The sequence below is a fragment of the Eublepharis macularius genome, chromosome 1 (genome assembly GCF_028583425.1).
Source record: "Eublepharis macularius isolate TG4126 chromosome 1, MPM_Emac_v1.0, whole genome shotgun sequence".
Taxonomy (NCBI): Eukaryota; Metazoa; Chordata; class Lepidosauria; order Squamata; family Eublepharidae; genus Eublepharis; species Eublepharis macularius.
Window position 1 is genome coordinate 158,582,716 of NC_072790.1, and position 20,901 is coordinate 158,603,616.

A 20,901-nucleotide genomic window follows, 5' to 3' on the forward strand; every position below is an offset into this window, starting at 1 on the left:
TGAATGTCCCAGCCATTGATTATATTGACTTACATTGTCTCATTTGCCTTGAGTATCAGTGAGAAAGGCATACTATAAATAATGTGAATAAAATAAAATAATCATTGTTTTCTGGAAATCTCATGGTTACAGAAGAAAGTACAAATGCGTGTGGGTAATTTCTTTAAAATTATAAGGACTTTCTAGAAGTGTTCCAAAACTTGTATTCATGAAATCAGTGACAAAGCAACTTAACCAAACTGACCATCTTTACACCAAGGACTACTTCATATTTCTTGTATTCAGCAGTGCCAGAAAATTACCTCAGGATATCTTTGACTGCACCAATCAGGCTCGGATGGTAGAAATGAACAAAATAACATGTGTGAAGTGCATGGAACACTAAAAAGCTAAGTATTATTAAGTATGTATAACTCATATGACCTAAGTAAGACAAGCAAAGTCAGTTTGCACCTGCAAAAGGTGATATCCAACTTTAATATGCAAATGTCATGATGAGCATACTAATAATAAACATGCCGGACGTAATAAGATGATATAGAATATAAAGTGAGATTATATCAAGAACATCTCCATGCCTGGCATCAACAAAATGTGAGAGGGAAAGAAAAAATCAAGAAGAGATCTGACTGGTTGGAAAATGGAGTCTAAATTCTCCATAGTTCAGAGGCACCCTACACCCATCCAATAATTTAGATCAAAGCACAGAGAGTGTGTCTTAAAAAACATGACACGACACATGAAGAAAATTGTTCCCAGAAACTAGTATATTGTTAGATAAGGTTTACTACGTTAACATATCACTTTGCAGGTAGTACATTGCACCTGGAAAAGTTCACTGTTGAGAAACAGCAGCTGGAAAACTAACAGAAGTAATAAGGCAGAGACTATGTAACAAACAGAACTTTTCTCCTAGCTATACACATGGAGATTTTACTGCCACGTTGCCTGTCTAGAAGTAGAATTTGCTTTCTTCATTGTCTTTTCTTGGCCTTCTCTTGGCAGAGCAGAGTTCATCAGGTTTGTGGGCCACTCTTGACTGTTATGCCAGCCTCACAGTCTTCTTTAAGCATCATCAAATCTTGCACTAGACTGTGCTCTGCCCCATGGGTCACTTTCATAATATCATACGCCTACAGTAAAGAGGAGAAAAAAGATAAGCAATCTATGCTCCATTTTTAGCTGGTTTGTCCTTTCCCCCTTTTTATGCTTTGTTCCTGTGTAACTTTAGAAAGCCTCCTATCAGTTCAGCCTTCACCTGCATCCCTATCCTTTATGAACGTGAGAACTGTTACTGTATGGGCAAAAAAAGCACCTTCTCCATAGCACACATTATGGCCCCACACCATTCACTGCTAGTTTGCTGCCAGAGGAGCAAGAAAGCATTTAAATTTGCTGATTATGCTTCATAGAGAATAACCTGTCTGTAGTTTCATTCTGTTGTATGGTTTTAAATTTAACCATTATTTGTTCTTAATGCCGTTTCATTATTGCTGTGATAGTTATCGTGCTATGTTTTCATCACCTACCAGCTTGGCACAGATTGCAGTATAAAAGTGCAATAATGCTAAAAGCAGTAGTTTTCTTAGTCTTTTCATCAGCTTCTTTGTATTTATGTTAGAAGCCCAGGCTACTCTGCTGCATGCAAAATATGCAAGAAATTTGGACTTGAGAAAGAGATAACTTAAAGTACAAAAGGGGACCGGGAAAACACTGCAAAAATCTACTTTAAGGGTGGCAATGGGGGCCAGCCTAGACACTGTACTAAACATGTAGCTACTGCTGAATCAGCCTACGGTGCTTCTACTTCCTGCCCTCCTTCATAATATTCAGCAAAACTTCCTATGTAATAATATCATACCCCACCACTAATGATAGCCAGTTATATAGAATGTGGCTGGAGAAATACAAAAAACCCATTTTAATATCAGAACACAGGTAAAGTTTTACTAGACATTGTATTTATCTGTTCCTTTGAGTTTGATTTGCATTGGGGCCGAACATCAAAAATGCATGTAACAGTTATGCAAATATGCCACTGCACCACTCAGTCACTATGAAAGGAAGAAGCAAACTTCATCACTCCGATAAGCTACAAAGAGAAGGGCAGAATAGTGGGGAAATCATTTCTGTTTCTCTTTTGTCTCTTGATTAAAATGAATGCCTGTTAGAGATGGTAAGGGAAGGACAAATGCCTAGAAATTATCACTCATTTTACTTTACTCACACATGCAATTAATAATCTACATACAAGCTGAAAAGAATCTGTTCAAATGGAATGTAAGTAGAAAGATTCAGGCAGCATTCGGGAATGGAAGGGCTTTACATTTATGTTGCTTTGTGGCTTTCCCACAGCAGGAGATTGGTGGAGAATTGGAGATGGCATATATTTCAGGATCCAAAATATCGATTTTTCATCAGATAATGTAATTTATTCTTACAAATTTGGATTTAATTAGAATCTACACATGTAATGTAGGCCAGTCTTTTTTCTTGTATTGCTAATTTGTTCAGTTCTTCTTCTTCTTTTGCATTGGAAAACCAGCTGAAGTGGTATAGTCCTACACCACCTCTCCTTTGGATTTTCAAGCTGCAGGGGGAAAAGACATATGAAACAGAGGCAAGTTTCATTTGTGTGGGTGCAGCAACAGAAAGAGAATGTGGGGACCTGATTTATTATTTAGAATTTCTGATATAAATATTGCATCACATGTAGTCCAGTGCATTCTATACTGGTAATTTGAAAACAGCAGATGAGACCCACCATCCAATTGGTTAAAAGAGCCTTGTAAATGAAATATTGTAAAGGTGGGTACAGTGGACTCATGGGGCTCATTCCACTAGCAGTCTCTATTAGAGTAAATGTGAATGACGCTGAATTGCATTTTTTATCAGGATCCAGAAATGATCAGTCCCCATGTGGTCAAGATTTGATAGAAGCCAGTTGTCAGTCCCAGGGGTCCACAGGTGCAATCCAGGGCAAGCTCCATAAGAAGCAACTGCAGATCAGACGGGCCAGAAGCAGGCAATGAAATCCAGGACATGCGGGAGATCAGATTCCAAAGGCAGAAGTGCAGTGAGGGGAGCAAGAGCTGGGCCCGGCAGAGTCCATTCCAGTCTGAAGATTCCTCTCTCAGGAAGGAGTTTTGACCTTGGAATCAGTTGACAAGTCGTAAGCCAGCTGACTGAGGGCCAAGCTACACGTGACGAATGACACTTGAATGGCAAGTGTATTTCTCCCTGTTCACTTGCCCTCCACTCAATCCACTTGCCGTTCAAGTGTCATTCGTCATGTGTAGCTTGGCCCTGAGTGTTAAACTATGGGTCAGCTGAATGTTAAATCAGCATGTTTTGCAGCATCCATGGTACCCTGGAGGAACACGGTTCAATCTGCAAGGCTTGTAGTTGGTAATGAGGTCTGTTGGCAGAGGATGTAAGCTTCAGGAATTGGATCCATAGGACACAGAGCACTTTTTACTTGTCTAAAGAATTCTCCTTTAATTACTACACATCCTGGGATGATGAAGTTTGGTATCATTATGATCTACTAGCGCAATAGTGTAAACTGTGCACTGTTGCATTGAACTACACATCTAATCACAGTTTCAAGAGGGTAGCAGTGTTGGTCTGTAGTAGAAGAGCATGATTCAGGTCCAGTAGCACTTTAAAGACCAACAAGATTTCCAGGGCACGAGCTTCCAAGAGGCAAAGCTTCCTCAAACCCACATGATTGACCTGGACAGATTTCCACCAAGATGTGACCTTCACTCTACACTTAAACCAGAGCTCCATGAATCTCAGTCGCATCATGGCAGATTTGGGAATACAACAGTAGAAAAGGAGGCTGCAAGAACCAAAAAGCCACCTGCTATGCAATATGTAATATGAACAGTGACTCAATATAGGGGATCAAAATATCAAGGGTAACAACAGCCCCAATATATAACGCAAAAAATGATCATATTTATAAGAATATACAAATTAACCTTCATTTCACACAGCAGGCAATTATATAACAATTCCATAATACAAAATATATAAATCATTATTTCCTAATGGTTGGAAGCTCCATACATGAAGTAAAATCAGAAATACTGCAGTGCAATTGTTGCATGAGTCTCCTACCACAGAATCTATCAATTAAAGTCCAACAGCAATTAGTGTTCTAATTTTTCTCTTTTCTATTGTACTAGTTCAACTGAATGTTATCATTCTCAGTGGATCTCAATCCTTGGTTATTCTGGAACTTGAAACAACATTTTTTAAGATCAAAAGGATTAAGCTGGTGAAGCACAGGACAACCATTAGAAGGCTTTGCTGGTCTTGGGAATTTATTGTACATATGGACAAGTATATGGCATGTACCTTGCCCCTTGTAAATATATTACAAATTCATGGTATGCTCTGAATAAGACAGCTAGGGCTGGTGCCAGGGTTTCTGGTGCCTGAGGCGAGATACCTACTTGCGCCCCTCGCCGCATGCGTGTGTGCAAAGCACGTGTGAGCTCCAGCCCCACACAATAACGTCACTTGTGATGTCATCGCACAGGAGCATCCCCCTCAACTGAGGTGGGCAGCAGTAGCGAAGGGGCAGGGAGACAGCCGGCTTCCACACTCGCTTGCCCGCTCGCTGCCACACTGCCTGGGCGCCTGGCTTGCTGGGAGCTGAGCTGAGGCAGGCAGCGGCGGTGAAGGGGTGGAGAGGCAAGCAGGGATGCGGCCCACTTCCAGGTCGTGGGGGGTCATTGGGGGCCGGCATGGCGCCTCCTTCAGAGTTCAGCACTCAGGCGGCTGCCAGCACCACCTCCATGGACGCACTGGGCCTGAAGACAGCATGTCGAGAGGAATCTCATTTAATATGGTATTTTAACTTCATACAGGAGGATTTGTATTGCAATAGTTTAATGGATTGTTGTTTCAGTGTTGCTACCCATCCCTTGAAACAAAGTGGATTTGAATTTTAAATAAATAAAGTGAGCGTCAGTCACATAGTAATGCAATAAAGCACATGCTTTATTCATATGCTAAATTACCAAATAAAAGAGTTACCCTCAGCACATGTGCACTTTATTGTTATCCTGAATTTGCTTGTAAACAATTAGAAATGCTAAATAGAATGGACTCTGATAAACCTCTGATAAACTTCTAAAATTCATTTTGCGCTTGATGCCATTATAATTCACCTTGCAAGCTTCCCAGTGCTAAATGCAGTGCAGCTATTATTGCCTTCCATTCACAATGACTTTTATAAGAAGCACAAATTAAAAACCTTCTGGAATTCACTATGTGAGTTTCCAAGGACAGATCCTTAAAACCCCACCTGGTCCAGAAATCTGTTGAAAATCAGATCTTCTTTTCATGCTCAGTGGTTGATCACAACATTAATCAAAAAACACATTTTAGATACCATCCATTAACGACACCAACTCGTCATCTGTCCATGATTTTTTTTTTTAGCTTCCTATGTCAAGATCTTAGCCCTAGAGTTTGAAAACTACAGCATTTTTAATTTCAGTGCAACTCCACTTCATATCAGTTCCATAAGTGTTACTACAAGGACATCTCTTGCCTGTGACCACAAACATTGGAATATACTCTATTCTGTCTTCCCTCATTGAAATACATGCAAGACATAATAGATATGCAAAAATGAGGATGAGAAATAGAATCAGGCACTGAAAGAGTCTCTCTTTCCTCAAACTTAATAGCTATTTGCCATTCAGGGTTAGGAAGTGATTAATGATACCTCCCAGCTACTGAACAGTAATTACCAACAACTGATATTAACGGAAGTCAGACCTGGAAATGGTGCAAGCAGCAATGACCCGTCACCTCACTTTGAAGCTGTTGCCTAAGGAGATGGTGCAGTGAAAAAGGGAGTGAGAACTGACGCTGGCATTTAAAGGTCGGGGGAGGGAGATAGAAGGTGTGGAAATATTTGTCTAGATGACAGGCTAGGGAGTAAGGAAAGGGAACATGGCACCACCTCAGTGAGAAGAACTGACCTGCTTCAAGGTTTCCAGGGCCTGAGGAAACATATCTTGGCTGTACTGCAATTTGGCCACTCTCATCATCTGGACAGCCCTTAAAGGATGGAAGCTAGAATAATAAAACCTAGAAAACATGGAGGAGAGAAAACACATAGCATCATTGTCAGCTCTCACCTTCATAGTTGCTGCCTCAGTGGAGAGTTATTAGGGTGGGTCTGCAAAGCCATTGTGAATTTTAATAAGGTATTCAGAGAAAATTAGCTGCACTATGGAAGAGTGTGAAATACTAAGGGGAATTAACAAATTATTATTTTCTGTCCCCACAGAACAGCTTTTACATTATCCTTTTGGAAAGTGACAGGGGTGGGATTAATTTGAACACCGCAGTTAGACAATACAATAGCTCTGACTGTACTTAGTGTTAAACAAAGAGGCTTTCACTCGCAGTAGCACTAGGGTGATTTTATTTTCATAGAAGATTTTCAGTATGTAGCCCAAACAACCATTCTTTATCAGAGAATAATGTTAATTGATTGATTGATTACATTTGTAGCCCACTGTCCCTGCGAATGGGTTCAGAGTGAATAACATCAAAAATTACATTTACATTAAAATGTCAACATTACAACCACAATAAATAACAGTTCAGTCATAAAAACGATTCTAGATGGCAGCCCATTTTTCCAAGCCACAGTAAAACATTTCCAAGGGGTGGGAGGTGAAAAACAGCAGTCGTCCACTGATGGAAAACCAGGGTGGAGATTTCACTACCCCCCCCCCAACAGGAGATTGGCAGGAAACTCACCCATGGCTCAGCCTCAACCATATGCCTGGTGGAACATCTCTGACTTACCAGCCCAATGAAAAGATAAGACCTGGTGGATGCCAGGACTGAGAAGGCCCTGGCTCTGGTCAAAGCCAGGCAAGCCTCCCTAGGAACAGGGACCACCAGCAGGCACATATGGTGAGAAGTACATGACACACAATATACAGGTGAATTACATTCAGAGCTTTGATCCTGAGGCCACTTCTAGGTCACTGTTTTTTTTTAAATGGTCTACAAAATGGTTGAGGATGTATTTCTGCAATGTCTGAAAGATCAGAACCAAAGTAAACTGGCCAAAATAACTGGACTAGCACAGTGGCTAACTGTGAGAGCTGGAATGTTCCCAGTTCAAATATATCCTGGCCTTGAATACATTAGAAAGCTTTGCCAAGCTACCATTTCACAGCCTCCCATCTGTAATATGGAGGTAACAGTACTAGGCAATCTTGCAATGGTTAATATGCACCCTGGACATTCTAATAATAACTAGCACTAATAACATGCAAGATCTTTAGTGCTTCTCCATACATTTTTTTTTCATGAACAGGGAAAGCAAGTTCAGAAACAGCTATATATGCCATGGAGTACTTCTGCGACAGCAGTCTAAGCAAACTGAAGCTAATATCTGCATTTACGTTTACTTCTACTTTTGGTTAACATACGGAGGTAGCCTGATAACATTTTATGCTTTCCTTCACACTAATTTGATGGGGCCAGTATTCCCTATTAACTGCTCTGCCATTAGTACTGATTTACATTCACACAAAGATGAAGACAGAGCTAGACTGCATATTTGTAGCAAAAGGAACACATTATGCTCTAATGTCACTAATTATTGCAATATGTACTGGAAATGTCACAGTTTTAAAGGCATTCTTTCTGTAGCTGCCCAGATTTGAACAGAGCTCTAAACTGTTCATGATCAGTTTCATTCAGCAAATGAAAAAAATACAGTTGATCAAACATTTATCAATTCTTGCTGAAAATTTTTCATGCTAGTTAAAAAAAATTCAAAGTTCTCTAGCTACAGAAGCAAGGATAAAAACCTTAGAAGTTCCATTTAGATGGGGGGCATGGCGTCGACGGAGAGGAGGAAGGACGCTTAGTGCAAGAGCTCTGTCCCACCCCCCTCCAATTCCCCTTTTAAAATTGTCACAACGAAAAGAAACACACTAATTATGGGGAAGCAGATGTCCGAGAAAAAGAGGCACCAGGTAAAGGCAATAAAAAACTTACAGAACTTTTTCCCGAGCTGGGAAACAGCACTAGAGCCTGGGAAGCAGCAGGGAAAGGAAGACAAAATGGCGGACGCAACTAAAACTGCCGAAATAAGCTCACCCTCCCAACAGGACAGCTTTTCCCAATTAATAAAACAAATGGAACAAAATCTGCTTGACAACATAAAAATGTTGTCACAGCAATTTACAGCACAATTTGCTGAAATGAAAATCGAAATAAATAAAGCAACCCACAACGCTAATAAAGCGGTAGAAATAAACAACGCAACTCAGATAGAAGTCAAAGAGCTTCAGCGTAAAAATGCTTATCAACAAGAAAGATTATTAAGGTTGGAAATGGCCGTAAGACAGAGGAACGTTAAATTTAGAGGATTTAAAGAAAATATTAATACAAGAGAAGATTTGCCTAACCTTTTGGCGTCATGGCTAATAAAGCAACTGCAGTGGAATAAAGATGAAGATAGAAAATGCTTATAGAGTGGGATCAAGATACAGCAGAAAGAACAAGTATCCCAGAGACATCATTGCTAACTTTCAAGATGGGAACATTAAAAAAAAATTCTTGCAACTGCTAGAGCGAGGGGTGCACTTGACTACAACGGAACCCCAATATTAGCCTTCACTGATTTACCACCAGAAGTACTGAGCAAAAGAAGAGAACTGAAAAGAACATCGGAGGCTCTAAAGAAAGCTCAAATCAACTACAAATGGACTAATCTTGTTCATCTAGAAGTCACACATCATGAACAAATTTACAGAGCCATTGATCAAGAGTCTGGAGAAGCACTTCTTAGAGTCATTGGAATTGACCCCGCAATAGAAATGGAGAGGAACACTCAGAAAAGAATAATGTTATCTGCCTTATCTCCCATTAAGAACAGCAAAATACCAGTTTGTTTGAATTAGAGGATTGTTCTCAATAAGCAGGACATAATTTTTCATGTTGTGAAGTTAATGAAAAAAGCAGTTAATTAAGATATCATAGGGAATTGGGGTGGTAGAGGGGATAGGGGGTAATTGCACTTAGCCCTCATTGTCTTTTCCTGCACTTGGACTTGGTATTCTATACCAATAACCTGTTAGGTTTTACCTACAGGTCACCATGTCAGGTTTGTCTATATGTGGGGTTTGGGGAAGGGTAGAAGGGGAGGGGGGTGAGGTGGGAGGGAAGAGAAAGTCAGGAGAATTTATGGTTGATAACTATCTTTAGGGGGGAAAGAGGGGGAAGGGGGAGGGAAGAAGGATTTGGTCTGGTAATGTTGTAATGATTCAATGATAGATACATATTATTGCCCTTTTTCTAACAATTTTCAAGCCCAAGTTTACAACTAAAGTTAACCTTTTGTGTAACAATTTCAGACTATCTATTATATATTGTAAACCATAAAAGTTTCACTAAGAATATTTAAAAGCTTTGTAACTACCTTGTATTGTAAGCATTATTAATATTAATAAAAAAAATTTAAAGAAAAAAAAAGAAATTCCATTTAGATGGTGTCAGACTCCTTCCAATTGTGTGTCTCCACTGGCAGCCTCTTCTAATGCTTCAGAGAAAGCTGCAGAAGAAATTTTGATCCCCACCCTCAGAACACAGGATTGTACTTGTTTCAGAAGAGGAAACAAGAGTAGGAAGGGAACAGAAGAGGGCACCAAACAGGACAAAATGTTCAGCAACTGCACCACCGTCTTCCACTGTCAACATTTACAGCTTGTACTTTTATTTTCAAAGTGTAGTTCTTTACAGTATTTATTATGGTCTCTCTCTACCAGTTATCCATGCATGGGAGGCACACAACTGGGCACGGAGTGCAGAGTTTTCCTGTAGTCCTCTCAGTTCCTGAATCCCCTTATGACTCCCACATAGATCATTTCTAAAGTCACAGGACTCATATGGAGGGTCCTGAAAAGAGTAGCCTGTAGCAGGTTACTTAGTGCCTTCATGACAGCAATGGGACTTAGATTAAATTCCAATTCCATGGTCTAGAAGCAGGAGAGAAATCAGCTTCACCATACAGTAGTGATTTAATATGGGCAATCTCTGACTTTCTTCCTAAATCCAAGCCCATACTGATGAAAAAGTGATTTTGAAATACATCTTCCCAGCTAGGATAGCTTGACTGCCTGTAGCATCCTATCGTAAAGAGAATTTTAGGGTTCGTGAGTTGCAACTGTATGGTAAAGTTGTAGCTTGCCTTCAATGATCTTGAAATAGAGACAATATTAGTAGTAAGCAGTGAGTAAATTCAACCTTCAGAACACTCCTCCATTACTCCCACAACTGTCCTATTGAGACTCTTTTAATAAGTACATCCCGTTTCTAAGATAATCAGACTCTGAGAAGATTTAGGATTATGGCATGTGATACCAGAGGAAGCAGTAAGTAATTAGGCAATGTCAGGCAGACAACCAAATCCACTCACAGCCATAAACTATACAGAGAGAGGAAATTTAAGAGGTGAAGGAAAAGGAAGAAAGCATGAAACTGAGAGCACCGAGTACATAAATATTTACAAAGCTGTTTTATTGGGCTGATTTATGTACTGGTCTTATGCATGTGTTTAGTTGCTTTTCACAAGCTTTAAACCTGACACGTAAAATAGCTTGTTTAGTATTATTTTCTGTAATGTGTTAAATTATTGGAACATCTTTGTGTAGGCACATCTGCTGGACAACATTCTTGGGGGAATATACAACATGCAGTTTTGGGGGAATGGACAAAGTGCTATGACTGACCTCCATTTATCTTCATTGCTGTGCAATCAAAAACTAGAGAACCCAGTTACATCTCAACCATACACTAAGCTAAGGATTCCCAAGAAAGTTAGACTTTTCATCTGTGATGAAATTCAAATGATTTAGGCAAATGCACAGTGGACACAAGAGGTTTGGATCCAGCCACTGAAAGCCAAGATCATCATCCTGGTTCTTACTTCTTACTTGGCATTGGAGTTCACTAAGTTGGAGGCAGCTGGGGCTACCTTAGCTTAGCTGGGCCCACACCAACTAATAGCCCACATATACACTGAGAGATCTATGCAGCACAAAGGAATTTGGTTCTTAGTCAAGTGTAAGCAGAGGCTATACTACTGAAAACCAAATATTATAACAATTTCAAAATGGTAGCCATCAAACAATTCTTTCTGTTGCCACATTACAAGCCTGAATTCTTCTCTGACTTGGATTGCATATATGAGATATTGAAGTTCTTCTATCCCTCTCTCCTCCTCCTCCTTCACATTGTCATAATTATGGCAGTGATGGCTGTTAATGCTTGGGAACAACTATTAGGATAGGAAGAGAGAATCTTTGCTACTCTATGTCCTGTCTTCTCTCCCCCTCCCCCAGCAACACATATGATTTTGGCAGTGTGTAAAGCACGTCCAGGACACCCTGGGAAACAGAGTAAAGGACACATTTAAGTCTAGCCAAGTCAAATCTCCTAATCCCAATTCTGAGTGTGGATTTAGGGCCAAACAAACAAACAAAACCTAGAATTATTTTTCCAATTTGTTGGAAATTTGTTTGATTAGCAGCAGCAGCAACCTTTATTGGCATTACATCCATATTAATAACAAAAACACTCAACGCAATCAAAAACTCAGTCTATAAATACACAACTTGCCTCATAGATGCAAGATACAAAAATTTAGCTACAGTTTCGATCACCTTTTGGTTCCAAGTAGCCAATAGGAAGATAATTTTACATTTATCAGATTTCCCAATTTGCTCTCTCAGCAATGGATCAATAAGTGTGGGGCGTATATCACTGTTATAAGTACAATACAAAAAAAACATGTTCCAGGATTTCTATGTCTCTCTGAGCACAAGTGCATAACCTGTTAGCATATGGTGTTTTATGATATCTCCCATAAAGTATTGCAGAAAAGTAGCACATTAAATCAAGCTAATGAATAAGCTCTATGATAATGTAGGGGCATTAAACAGGTAAGATATTCTGCCCTATACCCATGGGGTAAAAACCTCAAACCCAGGGGTGAACATCTGCCTTTTGCAAGACTCCTGAGATTCTGAATCTCGATGTCAAGGAGTCTTTGTCCGATCAGTGCATAAGCTGATTTTTCTGTGAGGGGAAATAAATCTTCAATATTAATCCCTATTAATTTTCTCTTCTATGTGGTTAAGCCACATGGATGAATGAGACTCCATCAGCATGTGAAAGATGAGGCTATCCTCATTATTCTTCAAATGTAGATGTAACCAAAATTTGATAGTATTAATTCATGCTTTAGTCTCAAGGAGTCTTTGATTGGTCGCGTAAGATGGCCGCGTAAGACACACACATGGGAAGGCCCAATATTTTCTGTAGGAAGTTGGATTGTACTCTTTCCACTTGCTTGTTGAAAGCCATCATCCATATAGGTGCACCATAAAACAGTCCTGCACTATAGGTGGATTGAATTAAAATACAAAAGAAGAATTTAATTATAGTCTAGGAAGACAGGACCCAAAATAGCGAAAAAATAAAATGATTATCAAAATTAAACAAAGTAGACTTATAGAAATAATAGGCTAACAGTAATGAAAAGACTACACAAATACAATTGAATTGTAGCGATGGAGTGTAATATATTGTATAAATATGTATTAATCCTGTAAGATTTGGTTTGATCTGTTTGTAGGTTGATTTGGAATTAAAACTAATAAAACATGATAAAAAAACCCAGCCCTGCACTAATTTTGTGGTTGAATACTCTAATAGTTGTGGGCAAAAATTGATTACCCTTGGTGAAAAAGAAGTGAGTGAGCACAAGTGCGTTGCAGTTCACAGATTTTATCAATTCCCTTCTATGCAGAACCCAGCTAGCTCTATAATTGAAATGGATTCCTAAGTAACGAAAACTTTTGACCTGTTCAATCCTGTTACCTCTTATATTCCATTTTAAAGGTTTCCATCTTTTTGCAAAAAACATGATTTTTGATTTCTCAAAATTCAGGGGCAGTTTGTTTATTTCGCAGTAATCATGAAAGCTGATAATAGTCTTTTCAAACTGATTTGTGAGAGAAAAAGTAAAACTGCATCGCCTGCATATAAAAGCAGTGGAACATGGATTGCCCCAAGTCTGGGGGTGTGGCCATCTATATTCTCCAAAAAGGGAGCCAGATCATTTATAAAGAGATTGAATAATAGTGGGGCTAAAATACAGCCTTGTTTCACCCCAATATTTATTGGAATGTTTGGGTTAGATCTCCTTCGCGAGAGCATCTAACCTGACAATGGTGTTTTGATGTAACTTTTTAATCAAAAATAACAATTTTTTATATCCCAGCACTTATAAGCTTCTTCCAAAGTAATTCTCTCGAAACAGAATCAAAAGCTCCTTTGCTTCCAGAATCAAAAGCCTAGAGGTGACCGTTGCCTGGACCACTGTAGTCAAGTTGTGGGATGAAAGATAAGGGGCAAGCTGCCTGATCTGTCGAAGGTAGAAAAAAGAAGACCTGGCAACTGCAGTGACCTGGGCCTCCATGGTCAGGGAGGCATCCAGGATCACCCCCAGGCTCCTAACTCTCAGGGCCAGTGTAAGCACTGCCCCATCGAGTATAGGAAGCCGAGGTCCTGAATCCATGTTTCCACAACTCAAGTACAGGATCTCTGTCTTCGCAGGGTTTAGTTTCAGCTGACTTTGCCTCAACCATCCAGCCACGGCTTCAAAAGCACACTCCAGGGCATCTGTGACCAATCCAGGCTGGCCATCTATCAGCAGGTATAGCTGGGTGTCATCAGCATATTGGTGACACCCAAGCCTGAAACTTCACACCAACTGGGCGAGGGGGCGCATATAGATGTTGAACAGTAATGGGGAGAGTATCTCCCCCTGCGGCACACCACATATTAGTGGCCTATGGGATGATAACTTCTCCCCCAGCACCACCCTCTGTCCCCAACCGTGAAGAAAAGAGACTAGCCACTGTAGTGCCATCATTTGAATTCCCACATCAGCGAGGTGGTGGGTCAAAAGATCGTAATCGACCGTATCGAATGCTGCTGAAAGGTCTAAAATAACAGCAGCGCCGATCCACCCCGGTCCAGATGCCTGCGAAAATCGTCCATGAGGGCAACCAGCAATGTCTCCACCCTGTGCCCCGGGCGAAAACCGGACTGGAAAGGATCTAGAGCCGAGGTCTCCTTCAGGAAATTCTGCAGTTGTTTCTCGGCCGCCCGCTCAATCACTTTACCCAGAAACAGGAGGTTTGAGACCGGGTGGTAACTGAACGGGTCGGCAGGATCCAATGATGGTTTCTTTAGAAGAGGACTTACTACAACCCCAGAGCCCAGCAACAAGTTAACAATAGCCTCCAGGGAATCCCGTAATCCATCGACACTGGCTTTCAACAGCCACGACAGACACGGGTCCAGGGGGCATGTGATAGGCCTCACCACCCGCAGAATCCTGTCCACCTCTTCCCCGGAAAGAGGGATGAAATGATCGAATATCTGCCCCAAAGACGGCCAAGGGGCCTCTAGTTCACATACTGTATCAACTGTGGCCAGTAAACTGCAGTGGAAAGACAAGACTTTATCAGCAAAAAAGCTTGCAAAAGCCTCACAGCTTATAATCGAATTCAAATGTTGGCAGTCTTCACCTGAAAGGGAGACCAATGAACGCATTGCTGAGTCAATGGTATTAATGTTAGCAGCATTCATCGTACTATCATATGATCAAAATACTGGATCAACTAAAGCTTTGAGCAAAGTAACCTGATCCACTTTTGAACACTGAATTAATATGAATATGCTTGGCATTATGTGGCTAGTACTGAGCCATTCCATGTGCAGCAGCACATAAGCAAAGGGCAACAACATAGACTTAGGTGTTTGTTTGTGGCAGCAGCTGCGTGATATTAGGAATCATGGAAATATAGTTCCCATTGTTCTCAGTATTCATGGAAGTGTACATGGCCTTGATCTAATCTATAGAGTTCCTACAGGAGTTCAGCGAGTAAGAGGATGATGTGATAGATCTCTCTGCATTTTTCCCTTTTGCTAATACCAGTAATACAAGTTCTTACCCAAGCAGGAAAATCCACAGGGTCCAATTTAAATACAGCTTCCAAGTACTATTTAATCTCAAGACGCTGCTTAGGCCCAGCGTGGGCTCAGCAGAGGAGGTTAAGCTGCTTTGAGTTCATTCTGCTTTCATTTCTTTCAGGGATTTCTGTGTATGTGTGTGCTGCTTTGAGTTCATTCTGCTTTATTTTCATTGGGGGAGTGGGTGGGTGGGGCCGTGTGTGTATGTGTGCTGCTTGGAGTTCATTCTGCTTTCTTTTTAGGGGGTGGGGCTGTGTGTGTGTGTGCTGCTTTGAGTTCATTCTGCTTTCTTTTCATGGAGGGTGGGGCTGTGTGTGTGTGGCATGTGCTGCTTTGAGTTCATTCTGCTTTCTTTTCAGGGGGTGGGAGCTGTGTATGTGTGTGTGCGTGTGCTACTTTGAGTTCATTCTGCTTTATTTTCATGGGTGTGTGTGTGTGTGCTGCTTTGAGTTCATTCTACTTTCTTTTCATGGGGTGTGGGGGCTGTGTGTGTGTGTGCTGCTTTGAGTTCATTCTGCTTTCTTTTCATGGGGGTGGGTGGGGCTGTGCATGTGTGTGTGTGTGTTGCTTTCATTCTTTTGTTGACTGAAGTTGACATTGTTATGGCTCCTACAGCTTTTGAATGCAGATTGGTTCTGTGTTAGTTAAATATATCACTTATGGTTATTTGTGTTAGCTAAAATATCAGTTAAGGTTATTCCAGTTGTATGCTAGGAATGGATAACTGTGTCCAAGTTACAGAAGGCTTTCATCAATATATTCATCAGCATATAGGTGCTCTTATGTCTTAATAGCTGTAACTTAAATGGTTCTCCCCACCCTCAGCTGATTAACATCACTGAAATTGCAGTGGACATATGGGTGTTAAGGAAGTTTTTATGAATATTGTTTGTCTGGGACATTGGAATATTTATGAGCATTTTACAATGTCACAACAGCTTAGCCATTGGTAAGCTAGAGTTGGCAGGCAACAAAAAAAAGGTCATTTTAAACTAAGTATAAATCTAATGCAGCTAAAGTTGAGTATCTTCTTTTGAATTGCTCCAGTAAAGGAAAACCCTCCCTGAAAATTTGAAAATTCAATTTTTATTAGATTAGGAATTTCAACTCTGTGGAATTTTGAGAAAGAATTTTGGATATCTGGAAGGAAATCAAGTCTACTGAAGCCCCCTTCGTAGTCACCTGCATTGAGTGTGCCATGTTTGTTTTCCTCCCAGAAGAGAAGACAGAGTTCACTTGCCAGAAGTGTAAGCTGGTCAGAGTTTTGGAAGAAAAGGTTCAGAGCCTGGAGGACAGGATCACCACCCTTCAGGAGATCAAGGAGGGAGAGGATTTTATTGACAACAGCCTGGGGGCTCTGCACAGCCAAGAAGAGGAAAGTCAAGGAGGAGAAGAAAGAGTCAATCTTCCTTATGAGCCTCCTCTCAGATCTACGGTACAAACCCGAAGACGTAAGTGAAGAAGATGCTCTGGTCCACTTGAGCTCAAGAATCGTTTTGAAGTGCTAGAGATGGTGACGGAGATGAGAGTGGAAGGAGAACCGCAAAGTGCTGGAAGAGGGTGTGCAGAAGACATGAGGCCACATGGAAGTGGAAAAAAACAGAAGGTGGTAGTTGTCGGGGACTCTCTGCTCAGGGGTATGGAACGCCATGTCTCTGGGCCAGATCCCCTATTCCGAGAGATGTGTTGCTTGCCGGGGGCCAGAATTCAGGATATTACCAACCGGCTGCCGAAAATCATCAAGCCTGCTGATAAGTACCCGTTTGTGCTGATTCATGTGGGAACGAATGACACGGCTGCGAATACTGTTGCAAGAATTAAAGAGGATTATGAAACTCTTGGAAGGCAGTTGAAGACATTGGGAGCTCAGGTGGTATTCTCTTCTATCCTTCCAGTCACAGGAAAAGGAACGTGCAGGGAGCGGACCATACTTGAGGTGAATCGTTGGCTGAGTTGGTGGTGCCGGCAGGAGCGCTTTGGGTTCTGGAACCATGGGATAGGTTTTCTTAGAGAAGGTCTTCTAGCACATGATGGGCTTCACCTCTCAAGGGCAGGGAAGAAAACGTTTGGAACGAACCTGGAGAACTTCATCAGGAGAGCTTTAAACTGATGCCACAAGGGGAAGGGGACGATCGACATGATGATTTCAATGACAAAGTGAAAACAGTGGGGACCCACCTGGGTAGGAAAGGTCAAACAAAGGTACAAGGCTACAAGTGTCTATATACCAATGCCCGAAGTATGGGCAATAAGAAAGAAGAGCTTGAGCTTCTATTGCAAACAGAAGGCTACGATATAGTAGGAATTACTGAGACTAGGTGGGATGATTCCCATGACTGGAATGTGCTAGTGGATGGGTATGAGGTGTTCAAGAAAAACCGGAAGGGTAGAAGAGGAGGTGGAGTGGCGTTGTATGTGAGGAGAGGGCTTGATTGTCAAGAAGTTATGGAGAATGGGGCGGACAGCCCGGTGGAAAGCATATGGGTAGAAATAAAGGGAGGAAGGATAAAGGGTATTATTGTTGGAGTCTGCCACAGACCACCTGACCAGCGAGAAGAAACAGATGCTGCCCTCTTTGAACAGATTGGTAGAGTATCCAGACATCAGAACCTTGTACTTATGGGTGACTTCAACTTCCCTGATGTGTGCTGGGAGACAGGCTCAGCAAAGCGTCATGAATCACACACTTTCCTGACCTGCCTGGCCGATAACTTCCTTTTTCAAAAGGTGGAGGAAGCTACAAGGGGCTCGGCCATACTAGACTTGATATTAACCAACAGGGAAGAATTGGTAGATGAGATGAAGGTGGTGGGGACCTTAGGGGGAAGTGACCATGTCCTCCTTGAATTCCAGTTGCTGTTGGGAGCCAAGGAGGTTTGTAGCCAGACTCGTAGGTTAGATTTTCGTAGGGCCAACTTTGATGAACTCAGAGGCTTGATGAGAGTCATTCCGTGGGGGAGTGTGCTGGAAGGGAAAGGAGCGAGTGAAGGGTGGGCCCTTCTCAAACATGAGCTTTTGCAAGCTCAAGCCCTCACTATCCCAGCAAGACGGAAACATGGTAAGAGCTCTAAGAAACCTATGTGGATGTACAGAGAGCTCCAGAATAAGCTAAGAGAGAAAAAGGAAATGTTCAGGAAATGGAGAGAAGGACAGACCTCTAAAGAGGAGTATATGAGGGTTACTAGGCACTGCAGATAAGCCATCAGAGAGGCCAAAGCTCAGTACGAGCTGGGTCTGGCCAGGAGGGCTCGCTACAATAAGAAAAACTTCTACAGATATGTGAGAAGCAAACGCAAGGTAAAAGAGGCAATTGGACCGCTGTTGGGAGTAGATGGAGAAACTCTGATACAGGACAGAGAAAAAGCAGACAGGCTTAATGACTTTTTTGCCTCTGTTTTCTCCCTGAAGAACTCAGGCACATCTAGAGATAGTAGAAAATATGGCAGGACACCTGAGTGGCTAATTGACATTGACAGAGAGGTTGTGGAGAGGCATCTGGCTGCATTGGATGAATACAAATCCCCTGGGCCGGATGGGGTGCACCCAAGAGTGCTGAAAGAACTTTCTAGAGAACTTGCAGAACCACTGTCCATCATCTTCAAGGCCTCCTGGAGGACTGGGGGTGTGCCACAAGATTAGAGAAGAGCAAATGTTATCCCAATCTTTAAGAAAGGGAAGAAGGATGACCCGGGAAACTACAGGCCGGTCAGTCTGACTTCTGTTGCTGGGAAGATATTAGAACAGATTTTAAAGGGATCAATCTGTAAGCATCTGAAGGACCGCTCAGTGATCCGGGGAAGTCAGCATGGTTTTGTTCCTATCAGATCTTGCCAGACCAACCTGGTTTCCTTCTTTGATCGAGTGACCAGCTTACTGGATCGGGGGAACTCTGTTGACGTGATTTATCTGGATTTCAGTAAAGCTTTTGATAAGGTCCCTCATAACATTCTGATGGGCAAACTGGAAGACTGTGGACTGGACTAAAGGACAGTTCGGTGGATAGGGAACTGGTTAGAGGACTGTACTCAAAAAGTGGTGGTCAACGGCATTTCATCAGATTGGAGGGAGGTGTCCAGTGGGGTGCCGCAGGGCTCAGTTTTGGGCCTGGTACTTTTCAATATTTTTATCAATGATCTGGATGAAGGAGTGGAAGGGCTGCTCATTAAATTTGCTGATGATACCAAATTGGGAGGAGTAGCAAACACCCAAGAAGACAGAATTAAAATTCAACAAGACCTGAATACTCTGGAGAAGTGGGAAGCTGTGAATAGGATGCAATTCAACAAAGACAAGTGCACAGTATTACATCTGGGCCACAAAAATGGGAAGCACAAATACTGGATGGGGGATACACTTCTGGGCAGTAGTATATGCGAAAGGGATCTTGGGGTAAGAGTGGACTGTAAACTAAATATGAACAGTCAGTGTGATGCGGTGGCAAAAAAGGCTAATTCAATCTTGGGTTGTATCAAAGGGGCCATAGCGTCGAAATCGCAGGAGGTCATAGCCCCTCTCTATACTGCCTTGGTCAGGTCACACCTGGAGTATTGTGTGCAGTTCTGGAGGCCTCACTTCAAAAAGGATGTGGCCAAAATCGAGAGGGTGCAGAGGAGAGCGACGAGGATGATCAGGGGTCTGGAGACTAAGCCCTACGATGAAAGGCTAAGGGCCTTGGGAATGTTTAGTTTGGAGAAGAGGAGGTTGAGGGGGGACATGATTGCTCTCTTTAAATATGTGAAAGGCTGTCATTTGGAGGAGGGCAAGGAGCTGTTCCAGTTGGCAGCAGCGGGTAGGATGCGAAGCAATGGGCTTAATTTACATGCACAAAGGTACCAGCTGGATATTAGGAAAAACTTTTTCATGGTCAGAGTAGTTCAAAAGTGGAATCAGCTGCCTAGGGAGGTGGTGAGCTCCCCTCACTGGCAGTTTTCAAGAAGAGGTTGGATGAATACTTGTCAGAGATGCTTTAGGCTGATCCTGCACTGGGCAGGAGGTTGGACTAGATGGTCTGTATGGCCCCTTCCAACTCTATGATTCTATGATTTTTTTTCCTATGCTGTCAGAGGGAATCTGTTAGAATTTAGATTTGTGAGATGGGTTTTGGTTTTTTAGAGGCCCCCTCCTTCTTGTATATTTTAAACTATGATTCCAAAGAAATGAAATGTTTGGAAAAGGGAAAGGAAGAGTTCACTTTTTGTAGAGGATACAGAAAGGGGGGGGGAATCCTTTCTCATAATAATGTAATTTTCCAAGTTTACTAACATTTATCTCATTGTAATGAATTGTGCTGCGTTCCGGGAAGTGATGTCACTTCCGGGAAGTGGTGTCACTTCCGGGAGAGGCGGCTCTTCTGGGAGTGATGTCACTTCTGGAACGGACGTCATTACACGTTTCTGGGAGCATGCACATGCTTTGCGTGTGCACATGTGGTAATAGAGAGTTCTACCACCTCTTTTCCTAGAAAAAAAGCCCTACATCTGACATGCATTTCCTTCAGCGCAAGCATTCTTGTGTTACAGGAAAGGACTGGTATTATCTAGATATTCAATGCCTGTTTTTTTAAAGCCTACATCTCAGAGAATTTCTTTCACAATCTTCTCCTTCCTTTGTTTCCCAGGTTAAGTAATTAGAGCCTTTTCATCCTCTCATGAGTTTAAATTAAAAGCTTAGTGTACAGCAAGGAAAATGACTATCATTTCTGATTCGTCACAATTTAAAATAGGTTAATTGATGTGTGCTCTTCTCTGTCAATCCATTTGCAAAGTAACATTTTGGCTCCACCCATGATAGAATTTAAAA

General features: G+C 41.7%; 1 protein-coding gene across 1 annotated transcript in view; it reads right to left on the reverse strand.

The window, feature by feature from the left end:
* Nucleotides 1-458: 458 nt before the first annotated feature.
* The window catches only part of SMYD3 (SET and MYND domain containing 3), a 714,934-nt gene continuing 694,491 nt past the window's right edge, over nucleotides 459-20,901 (reverse strand). Inside the window, exons 11-12 of the mRNA XM_054983157.1 lie at nucleotides 6,006-6,114; nucleotides 459-1,133 (exon numbers count right to left, since the gene is read on the reverse strand). Of these exons, the coding sequence (XP_054839132.1) occupies nucleotides 1,017-1,133; nucleotides 6,006-6,114 (226 nt within the window). The 3' untranslated portion in view covers nucleotides 459-1,016. The remainder of the gene's footprint in view (nucleotides 1,134-6,005; nucleotides 6,115-20,901) is intronic.